The 23600-nt window shown below is 40.2% G+C and overlaps 1 protein-coding gene across 11 annotated transcripts in view; it reads right to left on the bottom strand.

The window, feature by feature from the left end:
* fsd1l (fibronectin type III and SPRY domain containing 1-like) overlaps positions 1 to 23600 on the bottom strand; it is a 127369-nt gene that overhangs the window by 7956 nt on the left and 95813 nt on the right. For all 11 annotated transcript variants that reach the window (XM_069926156.1, XM_069926163.1, XM_069926147.1 and 8 more), the window contains 2 exons: positions 8950 to 9050; positions 894 to 1145 (listed from right to left, as the gene is read on the bottom strand). In XM_069926156.1, the coding sequence (XP_069782257.1) occupies positions 894 to 1145; positions 8950 to 9050 (353 nt within the window). The remainder of the gene's footprint in view (positions 1 to 893; positions 1146 to 8949; positions 9051 to 23600) is intronic.

The following is a 23600-nucleotide window of genomic DNA, read 5'->3' as shown; positions in this document are numbered from 1 at the left end:
ATTTGAAAACAATTTTGTAAATCATTAGTGATCTGGGATTCCCATCTCCATGTGTAAAATGTTACAAAGTCTATTGGTTTAGACAGAACGGTGACAGTAATTTCAAGCCATACTACTCTCAGTGGTATTACAAGTCGAAAGAAATGCTGTGTACAGGGGTACTCTTTTGTGAACTTTTAAAAACATGATTGGCAGCTAACAACGCAATTAAGCATGATCTCTGAAATTATCTGGTATATTCTGATCTGTTCTTATACCACCATCAAATTCATCACAGCATGCCATTTGTGACACCATTGTTTTGAATTATTTTAATTTATTTCAATGTTTGAAGGTTTTTTGAGGGGTATTTTTATATTTTTACAGTAAAATCCGTGTTATCAAAATTCAAGAAATTGGCAGCCTCAAACAACTGGCAAAAAAAATCGTGGAAAATAAATGGGTAAAAAAATATAGAAGTTTAAAATTGGTATGCCTCGCTGTTAGTTCTCCATTCACACAACACGCATTATCTAACAATTGGGAAACTCACTTTTCCAGCATCTACCAATCCCCATAGGGGCTGGATACCAGGGATTTTACTGTAATTATTAAATATCTGATCATGGTAGACATTTAAAAACAGCACAAAAGCAGCAAGATAAAGGATGTCTATTTGTTGCTCAACACCTTACTTGGATATCCCGGGCCACCCAATCCACCGGTCTGCATAAGTGATAGGCATTGTGGGTAGAGTGTCCAGGCAATGGAGGATGTCCAGCACAATTCAGCATAAAGCTTAACTGACCTCAAACTATCAGCATAATTCTAGGGCAAATCCCAGCAAGAACTAGGTTAAAACAAGAAATTAAGATGGAAAAATATAAGGAAATCTTCAATAATAATAAAACTACCTCCGTCATAGTCGCAGTATATGCCTATTTTGTCTGGAACTTGCATATCCATGGCTTTGGCTTTGTTGTTATGTTTAGCAGCAAAGGATGCCTGCAGCCAATTGTTAATGTGAATACACCATGAAGTAATAGTCTTCCCCAGCTGATCAAACTTTCCAAGGTTTTTGTAAGACACACCTATACTGTAGGATTTACAGTCTTTTTGAGACTTCACTTCCCAATAATGTTGCCCACTTTCGATCATTGCATCTCCTGTGAAGTACAAACATAGTTGTAAATTAACTATTGCACACTCATAAGACTTTAACAACTTGGATTTTCATGCTACTTTTCATTGAATGACCCAATTTAAGGACATTTACCATCGGGCAAAATCTAAAAACATGGCCAAATGTTTAAAGTGTTGGATCCAAATTTCCAATGAGCGTTCAAGCATTTATTTTCACAGAACCATATCTTTTCCTTAAAATGTTAAATTCATGTCTCCTTACTCTTGTTTCAGCTTTCCGCTATTCTTTCCATCTGAATTTCTCATGTTACCACATATTTCGGCGTATAAGTCGACCGACATTTTTCAGCCTAATTTTAAGTGTTTTATGGTATATCTGGCTTACAGGTCGACTGTCATTTTTCAGCCTGTCCGGGAACAACCCAAAGTTTTTTTAAAAACACCCCAATCGTAAATAACAAAGCTATAAATTAAGTACATTAAAAAAACCTCGGCCTACTGGACAGGAGCAGCGACGGCCCATGGAGCTGGAATGGCGACGTCATTCTCCTGGCGGTAGCAGAAACCTCAGCCACCAGGCAGAAGTGCGCGACCTCAGGGTTCCAGGTAGAGTGGTTATGGCGGCAGCGGTGGGGAGGTGCTTCCAGCATCAACTTATATGCCGAATTGACATCAATCTGTTTCTTTTGGTGAACTTAAGGTCTCCATATTTGGAGTACAAGTCGACCCCCTTTTTGAGAAATTTTTAAGGGTTTCACGACTTGAAATATATGGTAAATACCTCTACAAAATCTCCTCAATCTTCTTTCATCCCATTTTCTCCTATCTAACACTGTAACCAAAATCCTGCATCCCTGGAATAATTCAAGCCATTTTTTTTGTACCCATTCTAGGACCTTCATATTAGTCTTTAAATGTGGTAACCCAAATTGGGTACAATAATTGTGGATTTTACAAGTTCAACATCACAAATTTTTGTAGGTCTTATTTATTATCTCAGGGTTCTTATGCTTCATTAACCATTCATCCAACATGCCTTCCCACTACGTTATATGCAAAAGTATGCCTGGGCCCATGGGATTCAGTATACTTCTTAAAACATCTGGCATATAATTTATATTCTTTCTGTGAAAGTATCAATTTATAAAAGCTCATTGATTGTGAAGTTGCATCACCAAATGAAGATGAACAGAGTGGCCTTGGATTTATTGCTAATGAGCTAGATTTAAACTTCGCTTTTAACAGAGCAAAGCTTTTTTTAAAAAAAAGACCTCTGGCAGAATCAAATGAGCAAAATAACGTAAATCCCAATCGTTACTAATTTCTCTGAAATTCAGGGGATTAAAACTTTATAGATTCACGTTAAATACAGTAAGATGAGCATCAAGCAACATTCTACAAATTTAGCGTACATTTTGAACCAGTTATATCACAGAAGTCTTTCTTCAAGATATTTAAAATGTATGAGGGATGAGTGTTTTAAAAAAAATTATAGGTAACTGAAGAGTTCTTGTTATTTTTGACTGGACGACGACCCATAGACATTTCAGAGTATATTTGATTCAAACACATTGTAATGAGTATTGACTGAGTCACTAATGGCTAATTTCACCCCAGAAAGTTGATAGTGAATGGAGTGGGGTTTTAAGTCAATCCATTAGCTTTGTGGTTATTGGCAATGTTTAACTGTATTTGTTTAAATTCCATCTTATAACCTGAATTTAACTCCCCATCATCGGTTTCAACCACTGACCTATCAGAATAACTACGTTTCAGGATCTTCATAACTGGCAAAGATATGCACCCAATTTTAAAAGCCACAATACTGCCAGGAACAACTTTTTTTTTTTATTTGACAAATTTGCTAACATGGGAACATTTAGATTTAAGATTTGTAGCTGAAAACCAACAGGAACATGGCTGGAAACCTGTGCCACTCCTGCCTTAAACATCTTTCAAACTCTTAACATTTCCACTCCATGCTTCCTTTACAACCCTAACCCACTAGTGCACTTCACATCATATAGTGCACAAGAAACAAATAGCTCTGCAGTTTTACTCTTTCACGCTTAAATCATTTTTACTCTGTTTTTGGGCAATTCAGAAAGTATAAACAAAATGCAGAATCCAGGGTGAGCTGGCCATTTGGACTCAGGACTGACGATGGTAGGAATCAGAGAATGGTAGTGACCAGTGGTGAACTGCAGGAATCAGTGCTGGAATCACTGTTGTTTACTCAGATGACTATGTATTTCCATGTTAAGTATGTTTGCAGATGACATCAAAATTATATATTATAGTGGACAGTGAAGGAGGTAATGTGAAATAATAATGGGATCTTGATGAACTGGGAAAATGGATCAAGAAATGGCAGATGGAATTTAACTCTGACATGTGCAAGGCGTTCAATTTGATAGGTTAAACTACAGCAGGAATGATATAGGGTAGGTGAAGGGAGGGGCCTTGGCAAGTGTTGTAGAACAAAAGGACTTGGAGCTACAGATATCCTTTTACGAAAGTGACAGGGTGAAGAAGTTTGGCATATTTGTCTTCATCAGTTATGGTACCAATTCTTACAGTGGGGATGCCATGTTACAACTGTACAAGATGATGGCAAGGCCACAGTTGGAGTATTGTGTGCTGTTTTGATCACCTAGCAATAGGAAAGACAGCATTAATCTGGAAAACATGCAGAAAAAAAATCACAAGAATGCTACTGAAATTGCATGCTTGAATCAAGGAGAGGCTGGAAGACAGAGGCCTTTCTCTCTGGAGAGTAGGAGGCAGCAGGGAGGACCTTAATCAAGATTTGTAAAAAGCATAGATAAGGTAAGTAGTTAACCTTAATTTGGACTCAAAGATGTATAAAACTGGAAAAAAGACTAGCAGAAAGAACAAAGTAACCAAATTTATGGTTAAATCGATGCAGGAAATGCAACTTTTGGATATATGGAGGAGACAACACCCAAAGGAGAAGGAACACTCATATTATTCGGGTAGACATAAAACATACTCAAGGATAGACCTGTTCCTGTTGTCAGCCCACATCCAAGGGAGAGTTAGGAAAACGGAATATAAAGCTAGATTGTTATCGGATCACTCACCCCTGTTATTAGCAATAGAGCTGGAGGACATCCCACCGAGAACGTATAGATGGAGATTAAACTCCATGCTACTCTTTGCAGATGATGCCGCTTTAGTTGCCCATTCAGAGCCAGCTCTTCAGCGCTTGACGTCCTGCTTTGCGGAAACTGCCAAAATGTTTGGCCTGGAAGTCAGCCTGAAGAAAACTGAGGTCCTCCATCAGCCAGCTCCCCACCATGACTACCAGCCCCCCCACATCTCCATCGGGCACACAAAACTCAAAACGGTCAACCAGTTTACCTATCTCGGCTGCACCATTTCATCAGATGCAAGGATCGACAATGAGATAGACAACAGACTCGCCAAGGCAAATAGCGCCTTTGGAAGACTACACAAAAGAGTCTGGAAAAACAACCAACTGAAAAACCTCACAAAGATAAGCGTATACAGAGCCGTTGTCATACCCACACTCCTGTTCGGCTCCGAATCATGGGTCCTCTACCGGCACCACCTACGGCTCCTAGAACGCTTCCACCAGCGTTGTCTCCGCTCCATCCTCAACATCCATTGGAGCGCTCACACCCCTAACGTCGAGGTACTCGAGATGGCAGAGGTCGACAGCATCGAATCCACGCTGCTGAAGATCCAGCTGCGCTGGATGGGTCACGTCTCCAGAATGGAGGACCATCGCCTTCCCAAGATCGTATTATATGGCGAGCTCTCCACTGGCCACCGTGACAGAGGTGCACCAAAGAAAAGGTACAAGGACTGCCTAAAGAAATCTCTTGGTGCCTGCCACATTGACCACCGCCAGTGGGCTGATAACGCCTCAAACCGTGCATCTTGGCGCCTCACAGTTTGGCGGGCAGCAGCCTCCTTTGAAGAAGACCGCAGAGCCCACCTCACTGACAAAAGGCAAAGGAGGAAAAACCCAACACCCAACCCCAACCAACCAATTTTCCCTTGCAACCGCTGCAATCGTGTCTGCCTGTCCCGCATCGGACTGGTCTGCCACAAACGAGCCTGCAGCTGACGTGGACTTTTTACCCCCTCCATAAATCTTCGTCCGCGAAGCCAAGCCAAAGAAGAAGACTTAAAAGACAGGATTTTAGAGAATTCATTGAGCGACAAATTAAAATGTACTTTGAAATAAATACGGAATCAGTGAAAAATAAATTTATACTATGGGATGCAATGAAAGCGTTCATCAGAGGGCAGATAATAAGTTATGTAACTAAGATGAAGAAGGACTACAGTCGGGAAATAGAACAGGTGGAAAGGGAAATAGCAAGTACAGAAAAAGAATTAGCAATAAGGGAAGAGAAGAGAATTGGCAGACAAAAAAAAAATGAAATACTACAAATATACAAGGTGGAGAAGAACATAATGAAGACAAAACAGAAGTATTATGAGCTAGGAGAAAAAACAAACAAAATACTAGCTTGGCAGCTTAAGACAGAACAAACTAAAAGAACGGTATTGGCATCAAGGAAAAAGTCAAACAAATTACATATAACCCAAAAGAGATCAATGAAAACTTCAAGGAATTCTACGAGCAACTATATCGAACTGAGAACGAAGGGAAAGAAGACAAAATAGATGAGTTTCTAGCTAAAATTGAACTACCGAAATTGCAAGGAGGAATTAATAAAATCATTTGAAATAGAGGAAATACAGGATATATTAAAAAAGCTACCGAACAATAAAACGCCTGGAGAGGACGGACTCCCAATAGAATTCTATAAAACATTTAAAGACTTATTAATTCCTCCTCTCCTGGAAGTAATGAACCAGTTTGAAGAAACACAAAACATGCCAGATTCATGCAAAACAGCAATAATTACAGTATTACCAAAGACGGGGAAAGATCCACTAACACCAGCATCGTATAGACCAATATCTCTACTTAACACAGATTATAAGATAATAGCTAAACTATTAGCAAACAGATTGGCCGACTGTGTACCAAAAATAGTAAAACTAGATCAAACTGGATTTATTAAGAAAAGACGAACAACGGACAATATCTGTAAGTTCATTAACTTAATCCATGCAGTACAAGGAAACAAGACGCCCACAGTGGCAGTTGCCTTAGATGCAGAGAAAGCCTTTGACAGAGTAGAATGGAATTATTTATTCAAAGTACTACAGAGGTTCAACCTACCAGAGAAATATATTAATTGGATTAAAGCATTATATAAGGGATCATTGGCGAAGGTGACAGTAAATGGATATATATATCAAGCCAATTTAAATTATGCAGATCAACTCGGCAGGAATGTCCACTATCTCCCTCACTGTTCTCGTTAGCTATAGAACCACTACCAGAACTGATAAGAACAGAAAATAAAATAAGAGGGATAACAATAAAAGAGAAGGAATATAAAATCAGTCTATTTGCAGATGACATCATAGTATACTTAACAGAACCAGAAATATCAATGAAAGAATTACATAAGAAATTGAAGGAATATGGAGAAGTATTACAAATAAAAGTGAAGCAATGCCAATGAATAATGTGGATTTCACAAAGTTTAAGAAAGAATCACCATTTAGATGGCAAACACAAGCAATTCGATACCTACGTATACAACTAGATAATAATCTAGGCCATCTATACAAACTAAATTATCAGCCATTAATGAAGAAATTACAAGACGACTAAGAACATTGGAAAGACTTACCACTAACACTGATAGGAAGGGTAAATTGCATTAAAATGAATATCTTCCCAAGGATACAATACCTATTTCAATCGTTACCAATTCACCTAACAGAGAAATTCTTCAAGGAGCTAAAGAAAATAATAAGGAAATTCTTATGGAAAGGGGGGAAACCGAGGATAGCGCTAGATAAATTAACAGAATGGTACAAACAAGGGGGCTTACAGCTACCAAACTTTAAGAATTATTATAGAGCAGAACAATTAAGATACCTATCAGATTTTTATCAAACAAGGGAAAACCCAGATTGGACCAGGTTAGAGCAAGATAAAATAGGGGAGAAGGTACCTGAACATATACTATATAAGTGGGATGAAAAGCTGGTGCAACATAGGAATTCACCAGTACTGCACCATCTGCTCAACATTTGGAAGAAGATTCACGTAGAAAGGAATAAAACAAATTATCAACTACCAAAATGAATATTGATGCAAAATCAACTAATCCCTTCCACAACAGATAACCTTTCCTTTAGGGAATGGGAGAGAAAAGGGATCAAAAGAATAGAAAATTGTTTTTCGGGAAATAAATGATTATCTTTTGAACAAATGAAGGACAAATATGGTATAACTCACGGTACAATGTTTGCATACCACCAACTGAAAACCTACTTGAAGGACAAATTGGGAAGCAGACTGAGGTTACCAGAAGGAAACAATTTTGAATATGTGATTACAGACATAATGATAATTAAAAGATTTATAACAAACATGTACATCAAACTACAAGAGAAAGGGAACGAGGAAACAAGCAGTAAACCCAAATAAAAATGGGAACAAGATCTAAACATTAAGATAAAGAATGAAACATAGGAAAAGCTATGCTCCAGAACTATGAGAAATACAATAAACACGAGGTTACGTATGATACAATATAATTGGTTAGACAGGCTATACACCACGCCCCAAAAGTTAAATAAATGGGATCCAACCGTATCAGACAGATGTTTTCGTTGTAAGAAGGAAACGGGTACAACAGTACATGCAATTTGGGCATGTGAGAAAGTGGAAAAGTTTTGGGAAGATCTAAACCAGGTATTAAATAAAATCACAAAAAGCAACAAACCAAAAAATCCAGAGATCTTTCTTCTAAGTAATATAAGAAGTAAAGAACTTGGACTCGATTTGGATGGAGCACAAAAAATATTTATTATGATGGCCTTAGCTGTAGCAAAAAAATGTATTATGTCAACCTGGAAATTAGAAGATAGCCTGAGAATACAGCAATGGTACATAGAAATGAATAAATGTATTCCATTTGAAAAAAATAACATATAATTTAAGAAATAACATCACAGTATTCGAACAAATTTGGGAACCGTACATGGAACACCACAGAGAAGTCCTACCGCGGACCTCCACCGCCCAAAATGACAGAAGGAGAAGAAGACGAAATGAACTGACCCAGTATGTAAAAGTAGAAGACACAAATTACTTGTTTATTTTTATTGTGTGATGACATTGTTTAATGGGTTTAATGTATCATATAGGTTGAATGTTGAGTGCGTGGGGAGGGTGGGGTGAAGGAGGGTGGGGGAAAAAGGGGAGAAAATGACACTGTGTGTATTCAAGAGGGAAATGTTTATGTGTATTTTGGTTAGTGTAAAAAATAAAAAAAATTTAAAAAAAGATAAGGTAAGTAGTTTAGCTTTTTCCCCCAGCATAGGAGAATCTAAAATCACAATGTCTATATTTAAGATGAGAGGGAAAAGATTTAAAAGGGACTTGAGGGGCACCCATTTCTGCAGAGAGGGTGGTTGGTACAAAAAAAGCTGCCAGAGGAAATGACAGTGGAGGGGACAATTTTAGTATTTAAAAGACATTTAGACTGGTACATAGATAGAAAAGTTTTGGAGAAATATGGGCTGAAAACAGGCAAGTGGAACTAGCTTAGCAGGTATGGACAAGTTTGGCTTTAGTGCTGCAAAATTCTACAATTCTAATAATTAGTTTTTTTGGATTGGTGGTGGTGGGGAAGAAACCTTCATGTTGGTAATAATGAACAGACAGGAGAGTGTTACCTAATACCGTGTATGATTCACCAGAAAAACGATCTCTATTACTTCTTCCAGATCCTGGCCGACAAGATAATGATGTCCTTTTCGGTGATGGCGTACCACTTCTATAGAAAAGTTAATGGAAACCAAAATCAATTTATATTCAATAAATGAGGGCAAAATGAAAAAGAATAATTTATAGAAACATTCACAAACTAAGAGAAGTTTACATTCTAGTGTTCTTGAGACATTTACACAAATCTTAACTTGTGCTATTTAATCTATTTTTTAACTATTTAATATTTGATGGAACTCATGAGATGAGTGAATAGAAGCAATCAACAGCAAAAGTTATATGATTATAAGCAATGTTTTCTCAGCAAACTTCTAAATGTTTTATCCATGTTACTTTATAATTCCAGTAGTCCTTTAGTTTTTGGTTACATTTTTGTACAACTCATCCTCAGCCCAATCTTGTTTTTATAAATACCTTTATACAAATGACCAAGAACAATGGCAAGGGTTTACTGAATTATCAGTCCCATGTTTGATACTTGGGCAAATCACAGATAGGATATGCAGAACAAAAGTAAAACATGCACATGCAGGAGTAGGCATTTAATAAAAGCAACAGACATATCTTTTAAGACAAGCAAAACTTACCAGAGAATGGAAATTAATCCGCAGGAAAGGAAAAGCAAAGAAGTTAACATTCGAAAATTGCCTAAAAAGTGCTCAATTCCGTTTGCAGAACAGAAGGATTTAATATTGGAATCTAAAAGATAAACTACAACACCTCCAGAATGAGCATGTTGTTATACAGTAGTGAAAAATCAATATGTTTTAAGCTCCATTACCAGGTTTTGATGTTAGGTTTAAAAGTTCATGAAACATCTTTACTTAATTCAATCTCCTTTGAAAAGTGTATCTTATTTAAAATTTAGAATATCTGCCTTAAAATAACTTCCAATCAAGTTCATAATCATAAATGAATGCTCTTTCCTTAGAAATGGTAGACCTCTGAAGAAACCATCATCTTACATCATTGATGTTTAATAAAAATGCATTAATCAAAGAATAAAAAATAGCTGTCAAAATCGACCTCAGGAAACAATACCTCTCTCTGCACAGAGGAGCAAATGCAACTAATTTTTCTATTAAAGATGCATAGAACTATAGAACCATATAACAATTATAGCACAGAAACAGGCCACTTCAGCCCCTCAAGTCTGTGCTGAACCACTTTTTCTTGCCTAGTTCCAATGACCTGCACTCAGTCCATAGCCCTCCATACCTCTCCCATCCATATACCTGTCCAAATTTCCATTAAATCTTAAAATCTACCACTTCAGCTGGAAACTGGTTCCACACACCCACCACTCTGAGTGAAGAAATTCCCCCTAAACTTTTCCCCTTTCACCCTTAACCTATGTCTTCCTGTTTGAATCTCACCCACCCTCAATGGAAAAACCCTATCTACATTTACTCTGCCTATCCCCCTCATAATTTAAAATACCTCTATAAAATCTCTCCCCATTCTTCTACAAACCAGGGAATAAAACCCCAACCTGTTTAACCTTTCCCTGTAACCCAGTCCCTGAAGTCTGGGCAACATCCTAGCAAATCTTCTATCTTATTGATATCCTTCCTGTAGTTAGGCAACTAAAACTGCACACAATACTCCAAAATTGGCCTCACCAATGTCTTATACAACTTTAACATAACATCTCAACTCCAGTAATCAATACTTAGATTTATGAAGGCCAATATGCCAAAGCTTTCTTTACAACCCTATCCACATGTGACGCCACTTTCATAGAATTATGTACCTGTATTCCCAGATCCCTCTGTTCTACCTCACTCCTCAGTGCCCTACCATTTACTGTGTATTTCCTTTCGTGGTTTGTCCTTCCAAAATGCATCACCTCACACTTTTCTGCATTAAATTCTATCTGCTATTTTTCAGCCCATTTTTCCCATTTTTCCAGCTGGTCCAGATCCCTCTGCAAGCTTTGAAAAACTTCACTGTCCACAACGCCTCCAATTTTAGTGTCATCTGCAAACTTGCTGATCCAATTTACCATATTATCATCCAGATCATTGATATAGATGACAAACAACAATGGTCCCAGTTCTGATCCTTGAGGCACACCACTAGTATCAGGCCTCCAATCTGATAAGCAATCATCCACCAATACTCCCTGGCTTCTCCCGTCCAGATATTGTCGAATCCAGTTCACTATTTCACCATGAATACTGAGTGCTTGATCCTTCCCGACTAACCTCCCATGCATGTCAAAGGTCTTACTAAAGTCCATTTGACAAGATCTACAGCCTTTCCTTCATCTATTTTCCTGGTAACTTCCTCGGGAAACATGACCTATCACACACAAAGCCATGATGACTATCCCTAATCAGTCCTTAGGTATCCAAATTTCTGATCTCTTAGAACACTTTCCAATAATTTACCTACTATTGACATCAGGCTCACCAGCCTACAATTTCTAGGGTTACCTTTGAAACCTTTTTTAAAACAAAGTTAGTGTGAGCTACCCTCCAATCATCTGGCACAACATCCGTGGCTAAGGACATTTTAAATATTTCTGCAAGAGCCCCTGCATTTTCCACACTAGTCTCTCTCAAGGCCCAATATCTTGTCAGGCCCTGGGATTTATCCACCCTTCTTCGCTTTAAAACAGCAAGCACCATCTCCTCTTTAATCTGTATAGGTTCCATGACCTCATTGCTTGTTTTCCTTACTTGCCACGACTTAAACATGTTTCCTGAGTGAATTCTGAGGAGAAAAAAAAAAACATTTGAGATTTCCCCCATCTCTTCTGGCTCCATACAAAGGGGACCACTCTGATCTTCAAGGGAACCAATTTTGTCCCTTACTATCCTTTTGCTCTTAATATACCTGCAAAAAACCTTCGGATTTTCCTTCAAATTATCTGTCAAAGCAACATCCTCTACTTTTAACCTTCCTTGATTTATGTCTTGAGGTTTTTCTTGCATTTTTTATACTCCTCAAGTACCTAATTTCTCCATGCTGCCTATACATATTATAGACCTCTCTCTTCTTCCAAGCCAGATCCCCAATATCCTTTGAAAACTAAAGTTCCCTATAAATTCTAACCTTGCCTTTGATCCTGACAGGAACAAACAGACTCTACTCTCAAAATTTCACTGTTTTTTTTTAATTTTTTTATTTTTCACACCATAAATCACATTAGCCATGATATACACAATTTCTTTTTCACACATATACAGTGACTTTTTCTCCCCCCCCCCCTTTCCTCCCAAACCACCCCCCCACCCCCCCTCTCATCCATTTTAGGTATACAATCTAGGTTGCATTAATCCAGTCAGACAATGTTGTCATTCAACAAAATTACACCAGAAATTCTACTGAGTCCATTCTTTTCTTTCCTTCTCCTTCCATCAACTTAGGTAATGTTTGTCCCCGGTAGGTTTTCGCTATTGTATTTAATGTAAGGCTCCTATACTTGTTCGAATATTTCAATATTATTTCTTAACCAATATGTTATTTTTTCTAATGGAATACATTTATTCATTTAAATTTGGTAGTTTATTCCTTTTGATTTGGTTATGTATTCCATTAATATTTAAAGACATATAGTTCAGCGTAGCCCTTTTATATTTTGTTTATCTTCTCTTTCCATTTTTCCATCATTACCTTTCCTCCTTTTCCATTTCTGTTTTCTTATTTTCAACTCTTTATAAGACAACATTCCTCAACATCCAACATTTTCCTTATTCTCCTATTTCTATCTTATTTATCCCCAATCTCCCATTCACCTCCTGAGTTGTCCTTTATCCCTTGTCGGACAACCACATCTCCCCTCTCCATTTGGATTTGCGAATCCACTCGCAAGCGTCAACTGATTTTGCAGTGACCGCTATTTCCCCCCACCCCGCCTCCCCCAGAAAAGATTTCACTTTTCATATGTCACAAAGGTCACTCTTTTAATTCCCTCCTTATTCTCTCTATTCCATTACCTTCCCTTATTAATTCTTGTCTATACTATCTATATTTTCCTCTAAGTACAGATACATTCACGTATGCTCCTTGTCTCTATTCACTCTTATACCTCTTTACCCGCATACATATCAATCGTGATCATTTTTACTCTCATTACCCGTCTTCATCCCTCAGTCTATTTTTGTCTTTACCCACATACATATCAATTGTGATCATTTTAACTCTCATTACCCGTCTTCCTCCCTCAGTCTATTTTTGTAATTGTTCTGCAAATTTTCGTGCTTCTTCTGGATCCGAGAATAGTCTGTTTTGTTGTCCTGGAATAAATATTTTCAATACCGCTGGATGCTTTAGTATAAATTTATACCCTTTCTTCCATAAAATCGCCTTTGCTGTATTGAACTCTTTTCTCTTCTTTAGGAGTTCAAAACTTATATCTGGATAAATGAAGATTTTTTGCCCTTTATACTCCAGTGGTTTGTTGCCCTCTCTTACTTTTTCCATTGTCTTCTCCAGTACCTTTTCTCTTGTAGTATATCTTAGGAATTTTACTACAATAGATCTTGGTTTTTGTTGTGGTTGTGGTTTAGAGGCCAATACTCTATGTGCCCTTTCTATTTCCAATTCTTGCTGTAGTTCTGGACATCCTAGGGTCTTAGGGATCCACTCTTTTATAAACTCCCTCATATTCTTGCCTTCTTCATCTTCCTTAAGGCCCACTATCTTTATGTTATTTCTTCTGTTATGGTTTTCCATTGTATCTATTTTTTGAGCTAGTAGTTCTTGTGTCTCTTTAGTTTTTTTATTAGATTTCTCCAATTTCTTTTTTAAGTCTTCTACCTCCATTTCTGCTGCTACTGCCCGCTCTTCCATCTTGTCCATTTTCTTTCCCATTTCTGTTAAGGTCATCTCCATTTTATTTATTTTCTCTTCTGTGTTGTTTATTCTTTTTCTTAAATCCTTAAATTCCTGTGTTTGCCATTCTTTAAATGATTCCATGTATCCTCTAATAAGAGCAAGTATATCCTTTACCTTGCCTTTCTTTTCTTCTTCTATTTCACCATACTCTTCCTCTTCTTCTTCCTCTGGGTTGGCCATCTGTTGTTTCTTTGTTGCCCTTTCCTCCTCTTCTTTCTTGTTTCTGTTGTCTTCTGTGGTCTCTTCTTGCTGCAGGTGTTCTGCAGCTGTCGTTGCCGGCTGTGGAGATCGACTCCCCAGCTGGTCACCCCTCCCGTCGGTGTGTTTTTTTTCATTCGCATCGCGCATGCGCGAAACTTCGCGCATGCGCGGTTGCGCACTTTTACTCGGCTCTGCGAGCCATTTTTGTAGTCCATTATTTACCGACCTGAGGGAGCGGGTTTCTCTCTCCGCAGCGGGCCTCTTCGGACAGGTAAGGCCTTCACCTTTTTCCTCCTTTGTCTTCTCTTCCTCTCTTCTTACCGTTGCTTTCGACTTTTCTTTTTTTGTCGCCATCTTCTTTCCACCTTTATACTCACTTTTCTGTAACTTTTATTTCTGTGCCTTTGTGTTTTCTCTTGTTTTTCCCGACTTTTCTGGAGAGGGCTGGAGTTCACCGTCCGGCCACTACTCCATCGCGTGACTCCTCCCTCAAAATTTCACTGTTGAAATTACCTCGCACATCCTTGCCTGAAAACAACTCATCCCAATCCATGCATTCTAGATCTTCACATTTCTCAATTAGGCTTTCTCCAATTTAGATTCACAACCCAAGGCCCAGACCTATCCTTCTCCATAATCAACTTGAAACTAATGGCATTATGTTTACTGGACCCAAAATGTTCCCCATGAGATACCTCTGACAACTGTCCTGTCTCATTCTCTAATAGGAGATCCAGAATTGCATCCTCTCTAGTTGGTACTTCAATATATTGGTTTGGAAAACTTTCCTGAAGCCATCCAGCCTTTTTACAGTATGGGAGTCCCAGTCAATATGTGGAAAGTTAAAATATCCTACTATCACAACTTTGTTCAGTGGAACTCTCTACAAATTTGCTCCTCTATTTCTCACTGACTATTGGGTGTCTATAATACAACCCCATGAGTTTTGTCATACCTTCCTTGATCCTCAGCTCCCCCCATATAGCCTCAGTAGATGACCCTCTGATTTGTCCTGCCTGAGCTCTGCTGCGATATTTTCCTTGACGAGCAATGCCATGTTTTATGATTAAGTGCTTATTTACTATCACAAAAGAGGTGAGAACCACAGCTATTGTGCAAGACTTCATTTTCAGCTATATTTCCTACATCTAAAGCATAAACAAATGGAGCCGAGAATACTTATGTCAAGAAATTAGTCTGCATCTTATAAAAATTTCCATTGTTATTTCAAATAAGATTTTAAAGAGAGAGAAAAGTTAAGACTTTGGAACAAAATAAATCAAGAATTAACATTACTGGTCCATATATTTTTTTAATTAAAATTTGGAGTAAAGTTAATGCAGCATGAAAAAAGTCCCTTTGACTGAATCTGTGCATGTCAACCTAGATGCATATCTAATCTAATCCCATTGGTCTTCATTTGGCCTATATCCGCTCTCAATATTTGTCCCACATATTTTAAAGTTTTTAGTTGTCCTGCCTTTGCCACCTCCTGGCAGCTCATTCCACATATCCTAACCTCCATAGGAAAAAAAATCCCTCAGATGCTCTTTAAAAGCTTCCCTCTTACCTAAACCTACATTCCCTAGTAACTAACTCCTCTACCTTGAAGAGAAAGATAATATGCCCTATCCATATCCCTCAGTAGTCACCCTTTGCTGCAGGGAAAACACCTCAAGAGCCACTAATTTTTCATTTTAACTCAAGCCCTCAGATTTAAGCACCCTTCTCAAACTTTTCTGCATCCTCTCCACTTAACTGAATATATGGCCTTGACCCACTTAAAGTATCCTTTATGTTTATTAAGATGTCCAGAATACTCTACAAAGCCAAAAATTTTGAGAAAAGGGATATCAAATTACAACTATATAAGTTGTTGATAAGGATGACATCAAACTGGAAAGGGTGCAGAAAAGATTTATAAAGATGTAACTGGGACTGGAGGGCTTGCATTATAAGGAGAGACTGGAAACGCTGGGGTTTTTTCCCCTGGAGCGCAAGAGGCTGAGGGGTGACATTTAATTAGTTGATCTTCACATCCAGTGTCAAGTGCATGGAAGCTCTGGGTTGAGAGAAACTGATGGAATTATTACTAAGAACAGGTTAGCTGAAGCAAATGCATTATTTGGCATTCTGGAACTGATTCACCCATCATACACAAGTACTTAGTATCCAATTTAAATGTCTGACAATTGAGAACATTACATTTTGAAATGAGCTTGGTCAAAGTGAAGACAGGCTCTATAAGACAGTTCCATTCTATTCTCTTAACCCAAATTACTTGAAGCCATTTACCTTATTTTTATTCTTGCCTGTTTTCCGTCACATGAAAGAACATAAACAAAAATAGTCCTACAGGGAAGATAACCACAACAGTGAACTAGCGAGGGGTTTGGCAACTGAAGAATTGTGGGCTGCTAGTTACAGGTTCATGAGAACCAGATATTGGGACTGGGACTTGCAAGGGTGCCGACAGCAAGAAATTCTCCCTTGGCTGTTGATAGCTTCCTAATTACATAGGAGGATCAGAACTAGGAGCTCGGTTTCACTGCTGGACCAAAGAAGTGTTCCTGCAGTTGCCGAGGTTACAGGAGGCGAATCCACTGACACTTGGTGTTCCTTTTTACTTCTCTTTCTCTTATTGGTGGGGGCGCTGAGCTAATGGCACCTTTTCGTGTGCCATACCGGCAAATAAAAATTGACAAAACTTGTGCATCATGTACATAATAAAGGAAATTTGAATCAAACAAAATCACTACTAGAAGTTTGCACCTACTCTTCCCATTCAATTTCACAGACAATTTTTTTTTAACCTGTTCCTTTCCTGCACTATCTCCAATAACTATCCCTTTTATTAAAATCACGAATGTACTTAACAATTGAGCATCAGATAAAAATTTCCAGTCTCCCTTATATCTGAGTGAACACTATTTATTTCGGTGTTAAATTTACCACTTTACCATTTAGAGATAGTCTCATGACTTTGTGCATGGTAAGGCACAATCTTATAATTTTTCGAGGAGGTGCTCAAGAAAGTTGAATAAAGGGCAGTGGACATTGGACTTCAGGAAAGAAATTCCTCCACGTCTCTGTTCTAAGCAGACACCTTTCAATCCTGAAGTTGTGCCTTCATCTTAGACTCTCCCACCTTGGGAAACAACCTTTCGACATCTACTCTGTACTATAAATTCCATTCAACATTCAAAATGTTTCAATGAGATCCCCCCCACCCCCCCATTCTCCTAAATTCTAACAAGTATGGGCCAAGAGTTGTTAAACTCTCCTCATATGATAATCCTTTCATTCCCAGAATCATCCTTGTGAACCTCCTCTGAACCCTCTCCGTCAGCACCTTTTCTTAAATGTGGAGCTGAAAACTGCTCACAATACTCCAACTGAGTTCTCACCAGTGCCATATAAAGCCATAACATCTCATGCAAGACATTACCAAAGGCTTTACTGAAGTCCAATGTCCACTGCCTTTTATTCAACTTTCTTTGTCACTTCTAACCTTCTCAAAAAACTGTAAGATAGATTTTCATGCCTTACCATGCACAAAGCCATGAGACTATCCCTAATTGTTTATCCAAGTACTTATACACCCAGACTCTTAGGATATCTTCCTATAACTTACCCACAACTGATGTCAGATTCACTGGCCTATAATTATCCAGATTATTCATAGAACAATGGAACATTCCTTCAATCTTATTGAACTCTACCTTTTGCATCTGTTTCCACCACTACTCTTGGCAACCAATTTCTAGTACCTACCACATTGTGTAAAATATTTGCTCAAAACATTGCCCTTAAACTTCCTTCCCCTCACCTTCAATGCATGTTCTCTAGTGTGTGACACTTTTGCCATGGGGAAAATATTCTGACTGCCCACCCCATCAATGCCGCACATGGTTTTATATACCTCTATCAGGCTCCTAGGCTCCAGAGAAAACACTCCAAATTTCTAGTATCCCCTCATAATTTACTCCCTCTAAACCTGGCCACATCGTGGTAACCTCTTCTGTACCTTTTTAAAGTGTCCACATCCTTCCTGTAACAAGGTGACCAAAATTGCAGGTGTGGCCTAACCAAAGTTTCCTACAACTGCAATATTATCTGCTCACCCAATGAAGGCAAGCATACCATAAGCCTTCTTTATCACCCTATGCATTTGGGTGGCTACTTTCAAAAACTATCTGGACCTCAAAATCCCTCTAAACATCAATACTTTTAAGAGCTTTACCAGTATCTGTATATACTCTCATTACATTTAACCTCCAAAATTACAACATCTTGCACTTGTCCAGATTAAACTCCTGCCATTTCTCTGCCCGTATCTGTAATTTTAACCGGTACCGCACGGATGGCAGTCTCTTCAATCTGAGGCGCCTGCAAGCTCACACCAAGACACAAGAAAAACTTGTCCGTGAACTACTCTTTGCAGACGATGCCGCTTTAGTTGCCCATTCAGAGCCAGCTCTTCAGCGCTTGACGTCCTGCTTTGCGGAAACTGCCAAAATGTTTGGCCTGGAAGTCAGCCTGAAGAAAACTGAGGTCCTCCATCAGCCAGCTCCCCACCATGTCTACCAGCCCCCCCACATCTCCATCGGGCACACAAAACTCAAAACGGCCAACCAGTTTACCTATCTCGGCTGCACCATTTCATCAGATGCAAGGATCGACAATGAGATAGACAACAGACTCGCCAAGGCAAATAGCGCCTTTGGAAGACTACACAAAAGAGTCTGGAAAAACAACCAACTGAAAAACCTCACAAAGATAAGTGTATACAGAGCCGTTGTCATACCCACACTCCTGTTCGGCTCCGAATCATGGGTCCTCTACCGGCACCACCTACGGCTCCTAGAACGCTTCCACCAGCGTTGTCTCCGCTCCATCCTCAACATCCATTGGAGCGCTTACATCCCTAACGTCGAAGTACTCGAGATGGCAGAGGTCGACAGCATCGAGTCCACGCTGCTGAAGATCCAGCTGCGCTGGATGGGTCACGTCTCCAGAATGGAGGACCATCGCCTTCCCAAGATCGTGTTATATGGCGAGCTCTCCACTGGCCACCGTGACAGAGGTTCACCAAAGAAAAGGTACAAGGACTGCCTAAAGAAATCTCTTGGTGCCTGCCACATTGACCACCGCCAGTGGGCTGATAACGCCTCAAACCGTGCATCTTGGCGTCTCACAGTTTGGCGGGCAGCAACCTCCTTTGAAGAAGACCGCAGAGCCTACCTCACTGACAAAAGGCAAAGGAGGAAAAACCCAACACCCAACCCCAACCAACCAATTTTCCCCTGCAACCGCTGCAATCGTGTCTGCCTGTCCCGCATCGGACTTGTCAGCCACAAACGAGCCTGCAGCTGACGTGGACTTTTTACCCCCTCCATAAATCTTCGTCCGCGAAGCCAAGCCAAAGAAGAAGAAGATCTGTAATTTATGTATATCCCATTGTACTCTTTGATGAAGTTCTGTACTGTCCATGATAGAATGGTAAATTGGATTTGTAAGTATGCAGATGATCGTAGATGGGGCTGTGGATAGTGAAAGCCTGCAGAGGGATTTAGGCCAGTTAGAAGAGTGGGCTGAAAGATGGCAGATGAAGTTTAATGTAGATAAGTGTGACGTGTTACATTTTGGTAGGGCTTATCAAAATAGGACATACATGGTGAATGGTAGGGCATTGAAGAGTGCAGTAGAAGAGAGAGATCTAGAAATAATGGTACATAGTTCCCTGAAGGTGGTCACATATGGATAGGGTGGTAAAGTGCTTTGGGTATAGGAGCTGAGATATATTAAAATTGTACAAGGCATTGGTGAAGCCAAATTTGGAGTATTGTGTACAGTTTTGGTCAGCAAAATATAGGAAAGATATCAACAAATTGGAGAGAGTGCAGAGATTTACTAGAATGTTGCTGGAGTTACAGGGTCTAAGTTATAGGGAAAGGTTAAAAAGTTAGGCCTTTATTCTTTGGCATACAGAAGGTTGAGAGGGGATTTGATTGAGGTATTTAAAATTATTAGGGGTATAAATAAAGGAAAAAAGCATCTCCACGTCAACTCTAAAAAAGAGGGGATTCAAATGAGAGGACATGAGTTGAGAGTTAGGGGGCAAATTTTCAGAGGAAACATGAGGCGGGACTTCTTTACTCAGAGAGTGGTGGGTGCGTGGAATGAGCTTCCAGACGAAGTGGTAGAGACAGGCTCAATATTAGCATTTGTTGGATATGTATATGGATGGATGCAATCTGCCTCACGGACTCGTCCCCTGAAACCCTCTGGGATCAGCTGAAGACTGCCATACTGCAATCCACTGGAGGTACTGGGCTTCTCCTCCAGGAAAAACAAGGACTGGTTCGACGAAAACAACCAGGAAATCCAGGAGCTGCTGGCAAAGAAGCGAGCTGCCCACCAAGCTCACATTGCAAAGCCGTCCTGGCCAGAAATGAAACGAGCCTTCCATCGCGCATGCAGCCATCTTCAGCGCAAACTCCGGGAGATCCAAAATGAGTGGTGGACTAGCCTCGCCAAATGAACCCAGCTCAGCGCGGACATTGGCGACTTCAGGGGTTTTTATGAGGCTCTAAAGGCTGTGTACGACCCCTCACCCCAAGTCCAAAGCCCTCTGCGCAGCTCAGACGGCAAAGTCGTCCTCAGCGACAAGATCTCCACCCTCAACCGATGGTCAGAACACATCCAATCTCTTTTCAGTGCCAAACGCTCAGTCCAAGAATCCGCCCTGCTCCAGCTCCCTCAACAGCCCTTAAGGCTAGAGCTGGATGAGGTCCTCACCCGGGAAGAGACATATAAGGCAATTGAACAACTGAAAAGTGGCAAAGCAGCAGGTATGGATGGAATGCCCCCAGAGGTCTGGAAGGCTGGCGGCAAAACTCTGCATGCCAAACTGCATGAATTTTTCAAGCTCTGCTGGGACCAAGGAAAGCTGTCTCAGGACCTTCGTGATGCCATCATCATCACACTGTACAAAAACAAAGGCGAGAGAAATCAGACTGCTCAAACTACAGGGGAATCACGTTGCTCTCCATTGCAAGCAAAATCTTCGCTAGGATTCTCCTAAATAGAATAATATCTAGTGTCGCCGAAAATGTTCTCCCAGAATCACAGTGCGGCCTTCGTGCAAACAGAGGAACTACTGACATGGTCTTTGCCCTCAGACAGCTCCAAGAAAAGTTCAGAGAACAAAACAAAGGACTCACCTTTGTTGACCTCACCAAAGCCTTAGACACCGTGAGTAGGAAAGGGCTTTGGCAAATACTAGAGTGCCTCGGATGCCCCCCAAAGTTCCTCAACATGGTTATCCAACTGCACGAAAACCAACAAGGTCGGGTCAGATACAGCAATGAGCTCTCTGAACCCTTCTCCATTAATAATGACGTGAAGCAAGGCTGCGTTCTCGCACCAACCCTATTTTCAATCTTCTTCAGCATGATGCTGAACCAAGCCATGAAAGACCTCAACAATGAAGACGCTGTTTACATCCGGTACCGCACGGATGGCAGTCTCTTCAATCTGAGGCACCTCCAAGCTCACACCAAGACACAAGAGCAACTTATCCGTGAACTACTCTTTGCAGATGATGCCGCTTTAGTTGCCCATTCAGAGCCAGCTCTTCAGTGCTTGACGTCCTGTTTTGCAGAAACTGCCAAAATGTTTGGCCTGGAAGTCAGCCTGAAGAAAACTGAGGTCCTCCATCAGCCAGCTCCCCACCATGACTACCAGCACCCCCCCACATCTCCATCGGGCACACAAAACTCAAAACGGTCAACCAGTTTACCTATCTCAGGCCGACAGCATCGAATCCACACTGCTGAAGATCAAACTGCGCTGGGTAGGTCACGACTCCAGAATGGAGGACCATCGCCTTCCCAAGATCATGTTATATGGCGAGCTCTCCACTGGCCACCGAGACAGAGGTGCACCAAAGAGGTACAAGGACTGCCTAAAGAAAGCTCTTGGTGCCTGCCACATTGACCATCGCCAGTGGGCTGATATCGCCTCAAACCATGCATCTTGGCGCCTCACAGTTCGGCGGGCAGCAACCTCCTTTGAAGAAGACCACAGAGCCCACCTCACTGACAAAAGACAAAGGAGGAAAAACCCAACACCCAACCAACCAATTTTCCCTTGCAACAGCTGCAACCGTGCCTGCCTGTCCCGCATCGGACTTGTCAGCCACAAATGAGCCTGCAGCTGATGTGGACATTACCCCTCCATAAATCTTCGTCCGCGAAGCCAAGCCAAAGTGTAGGTCAGTGTGGTTAGGTGGAAGAAAGTGTTTGGCATGGACAAGAAGGGCCAGGTTGGCCTGTTTCTATGCTGTAATTGTTATATAATTACATACAGTCCACAACTACTCCACACTTTGCATCATCTGCAAACTTAGCAACCTATTTTTTTCATCCAATTCATTCCTGTGTATCACAAATAACAGATCTCAAAACTAATCCCTGTGGAACATCAATGGTCACAGGCCTCCAGCCTGAACAACAGCCTTCTCTCACTACAGATGGATCAGCCAATTTCGGATCCAAACCACCATCTCATTATGGATCTATGCATCCACACCTTCTGAATCAGTGTACTAAAATGGAACTTGTTAAGCATCTTACTAAAGTCTATGTAGGCAACATCCACTGCCTTACCTTGATCAACTATCTTTGTCACCTTCTCAAAAGACTTGAACAAATTGGTAAGACATGACCTGTCCATAATCTGACCGCGACTTTCCAAAAGCGCAATCTATATATGCCGTCATATAGACAATCCTGAAACTTAAAATTTTCACCTTAAAGTCAGGGCTGTCGAAACGCCGGGTCTAAAAATCCTTACCTGGATGGTGAATTCTCAACACCGCCACCATCTTCCCACTGCCTCTGCCACAATCTCCCGCATGTCCTGTTAGTTGTCAGTGAAGTCTCATTGCTCCTACGCAGGGTCCATCTGCCCAGTCCAACTACCTTTGGCTCTGTGCAGGCTTTAAACGACCTGTTACAGGAGCCAATATTGGTTTATTTTAAAATATCCAAATAAAATCCTTTACATGGTAATTTGTTATTAAAATATTGTAATTTGCTTTTAACAGCAAAGCGGAAAGCGCCAGATTTTTTTTTGGGGGGGTGGGGGTGGGAGGAGTCGTCTCACAGAAAGGGTATTACCCAAAACCCTCATTTTAGGTGGAAATTCCAAGGTGGTCCTATATGACGGCATATATGGTAAATCTTATCCTCGGGTATTATTTGCAGTAGTTTCCCAACCATGGATGTGAGGGTTACTGTTCTACAATTTCCTGGACCAACCTTTTTTCCTTTCTTGAACGTCCCTTTCATAAATAGATGTTAATTCTATTCAGTCACATTAATTTTTAAGTACCCATTTTAATATATTCCAGAATTTGCCTGGTGTCTCTTGTTTGTTACTCACTATTTCCCTATCAAGTATGCAATTATTTTCCATTTCTGATCAAAGATCACTGTTTCTGTTTCTCCACGACAGATGCCAGATGTTTCCAGAATCTTTGATTTAT

The sequence above is a fragment of the Narcine bancroftii genome, chromosome 1 (assembly GCF_036971445.1).
Source record: "Narcine bancroftii isolate sNarBan1 chromosome 1, sNarBan1.hap1, whole genome shotgun sequence".
NCBI lineage: Eukaryota > Metazoa > Chordata > Chondrichthyes > Torpediniformes > Narcinidae > Narcine > Narcine bancroftii.
This window is presented reverse-complemented; position numbering and strand designations above follow the sequence as displayed.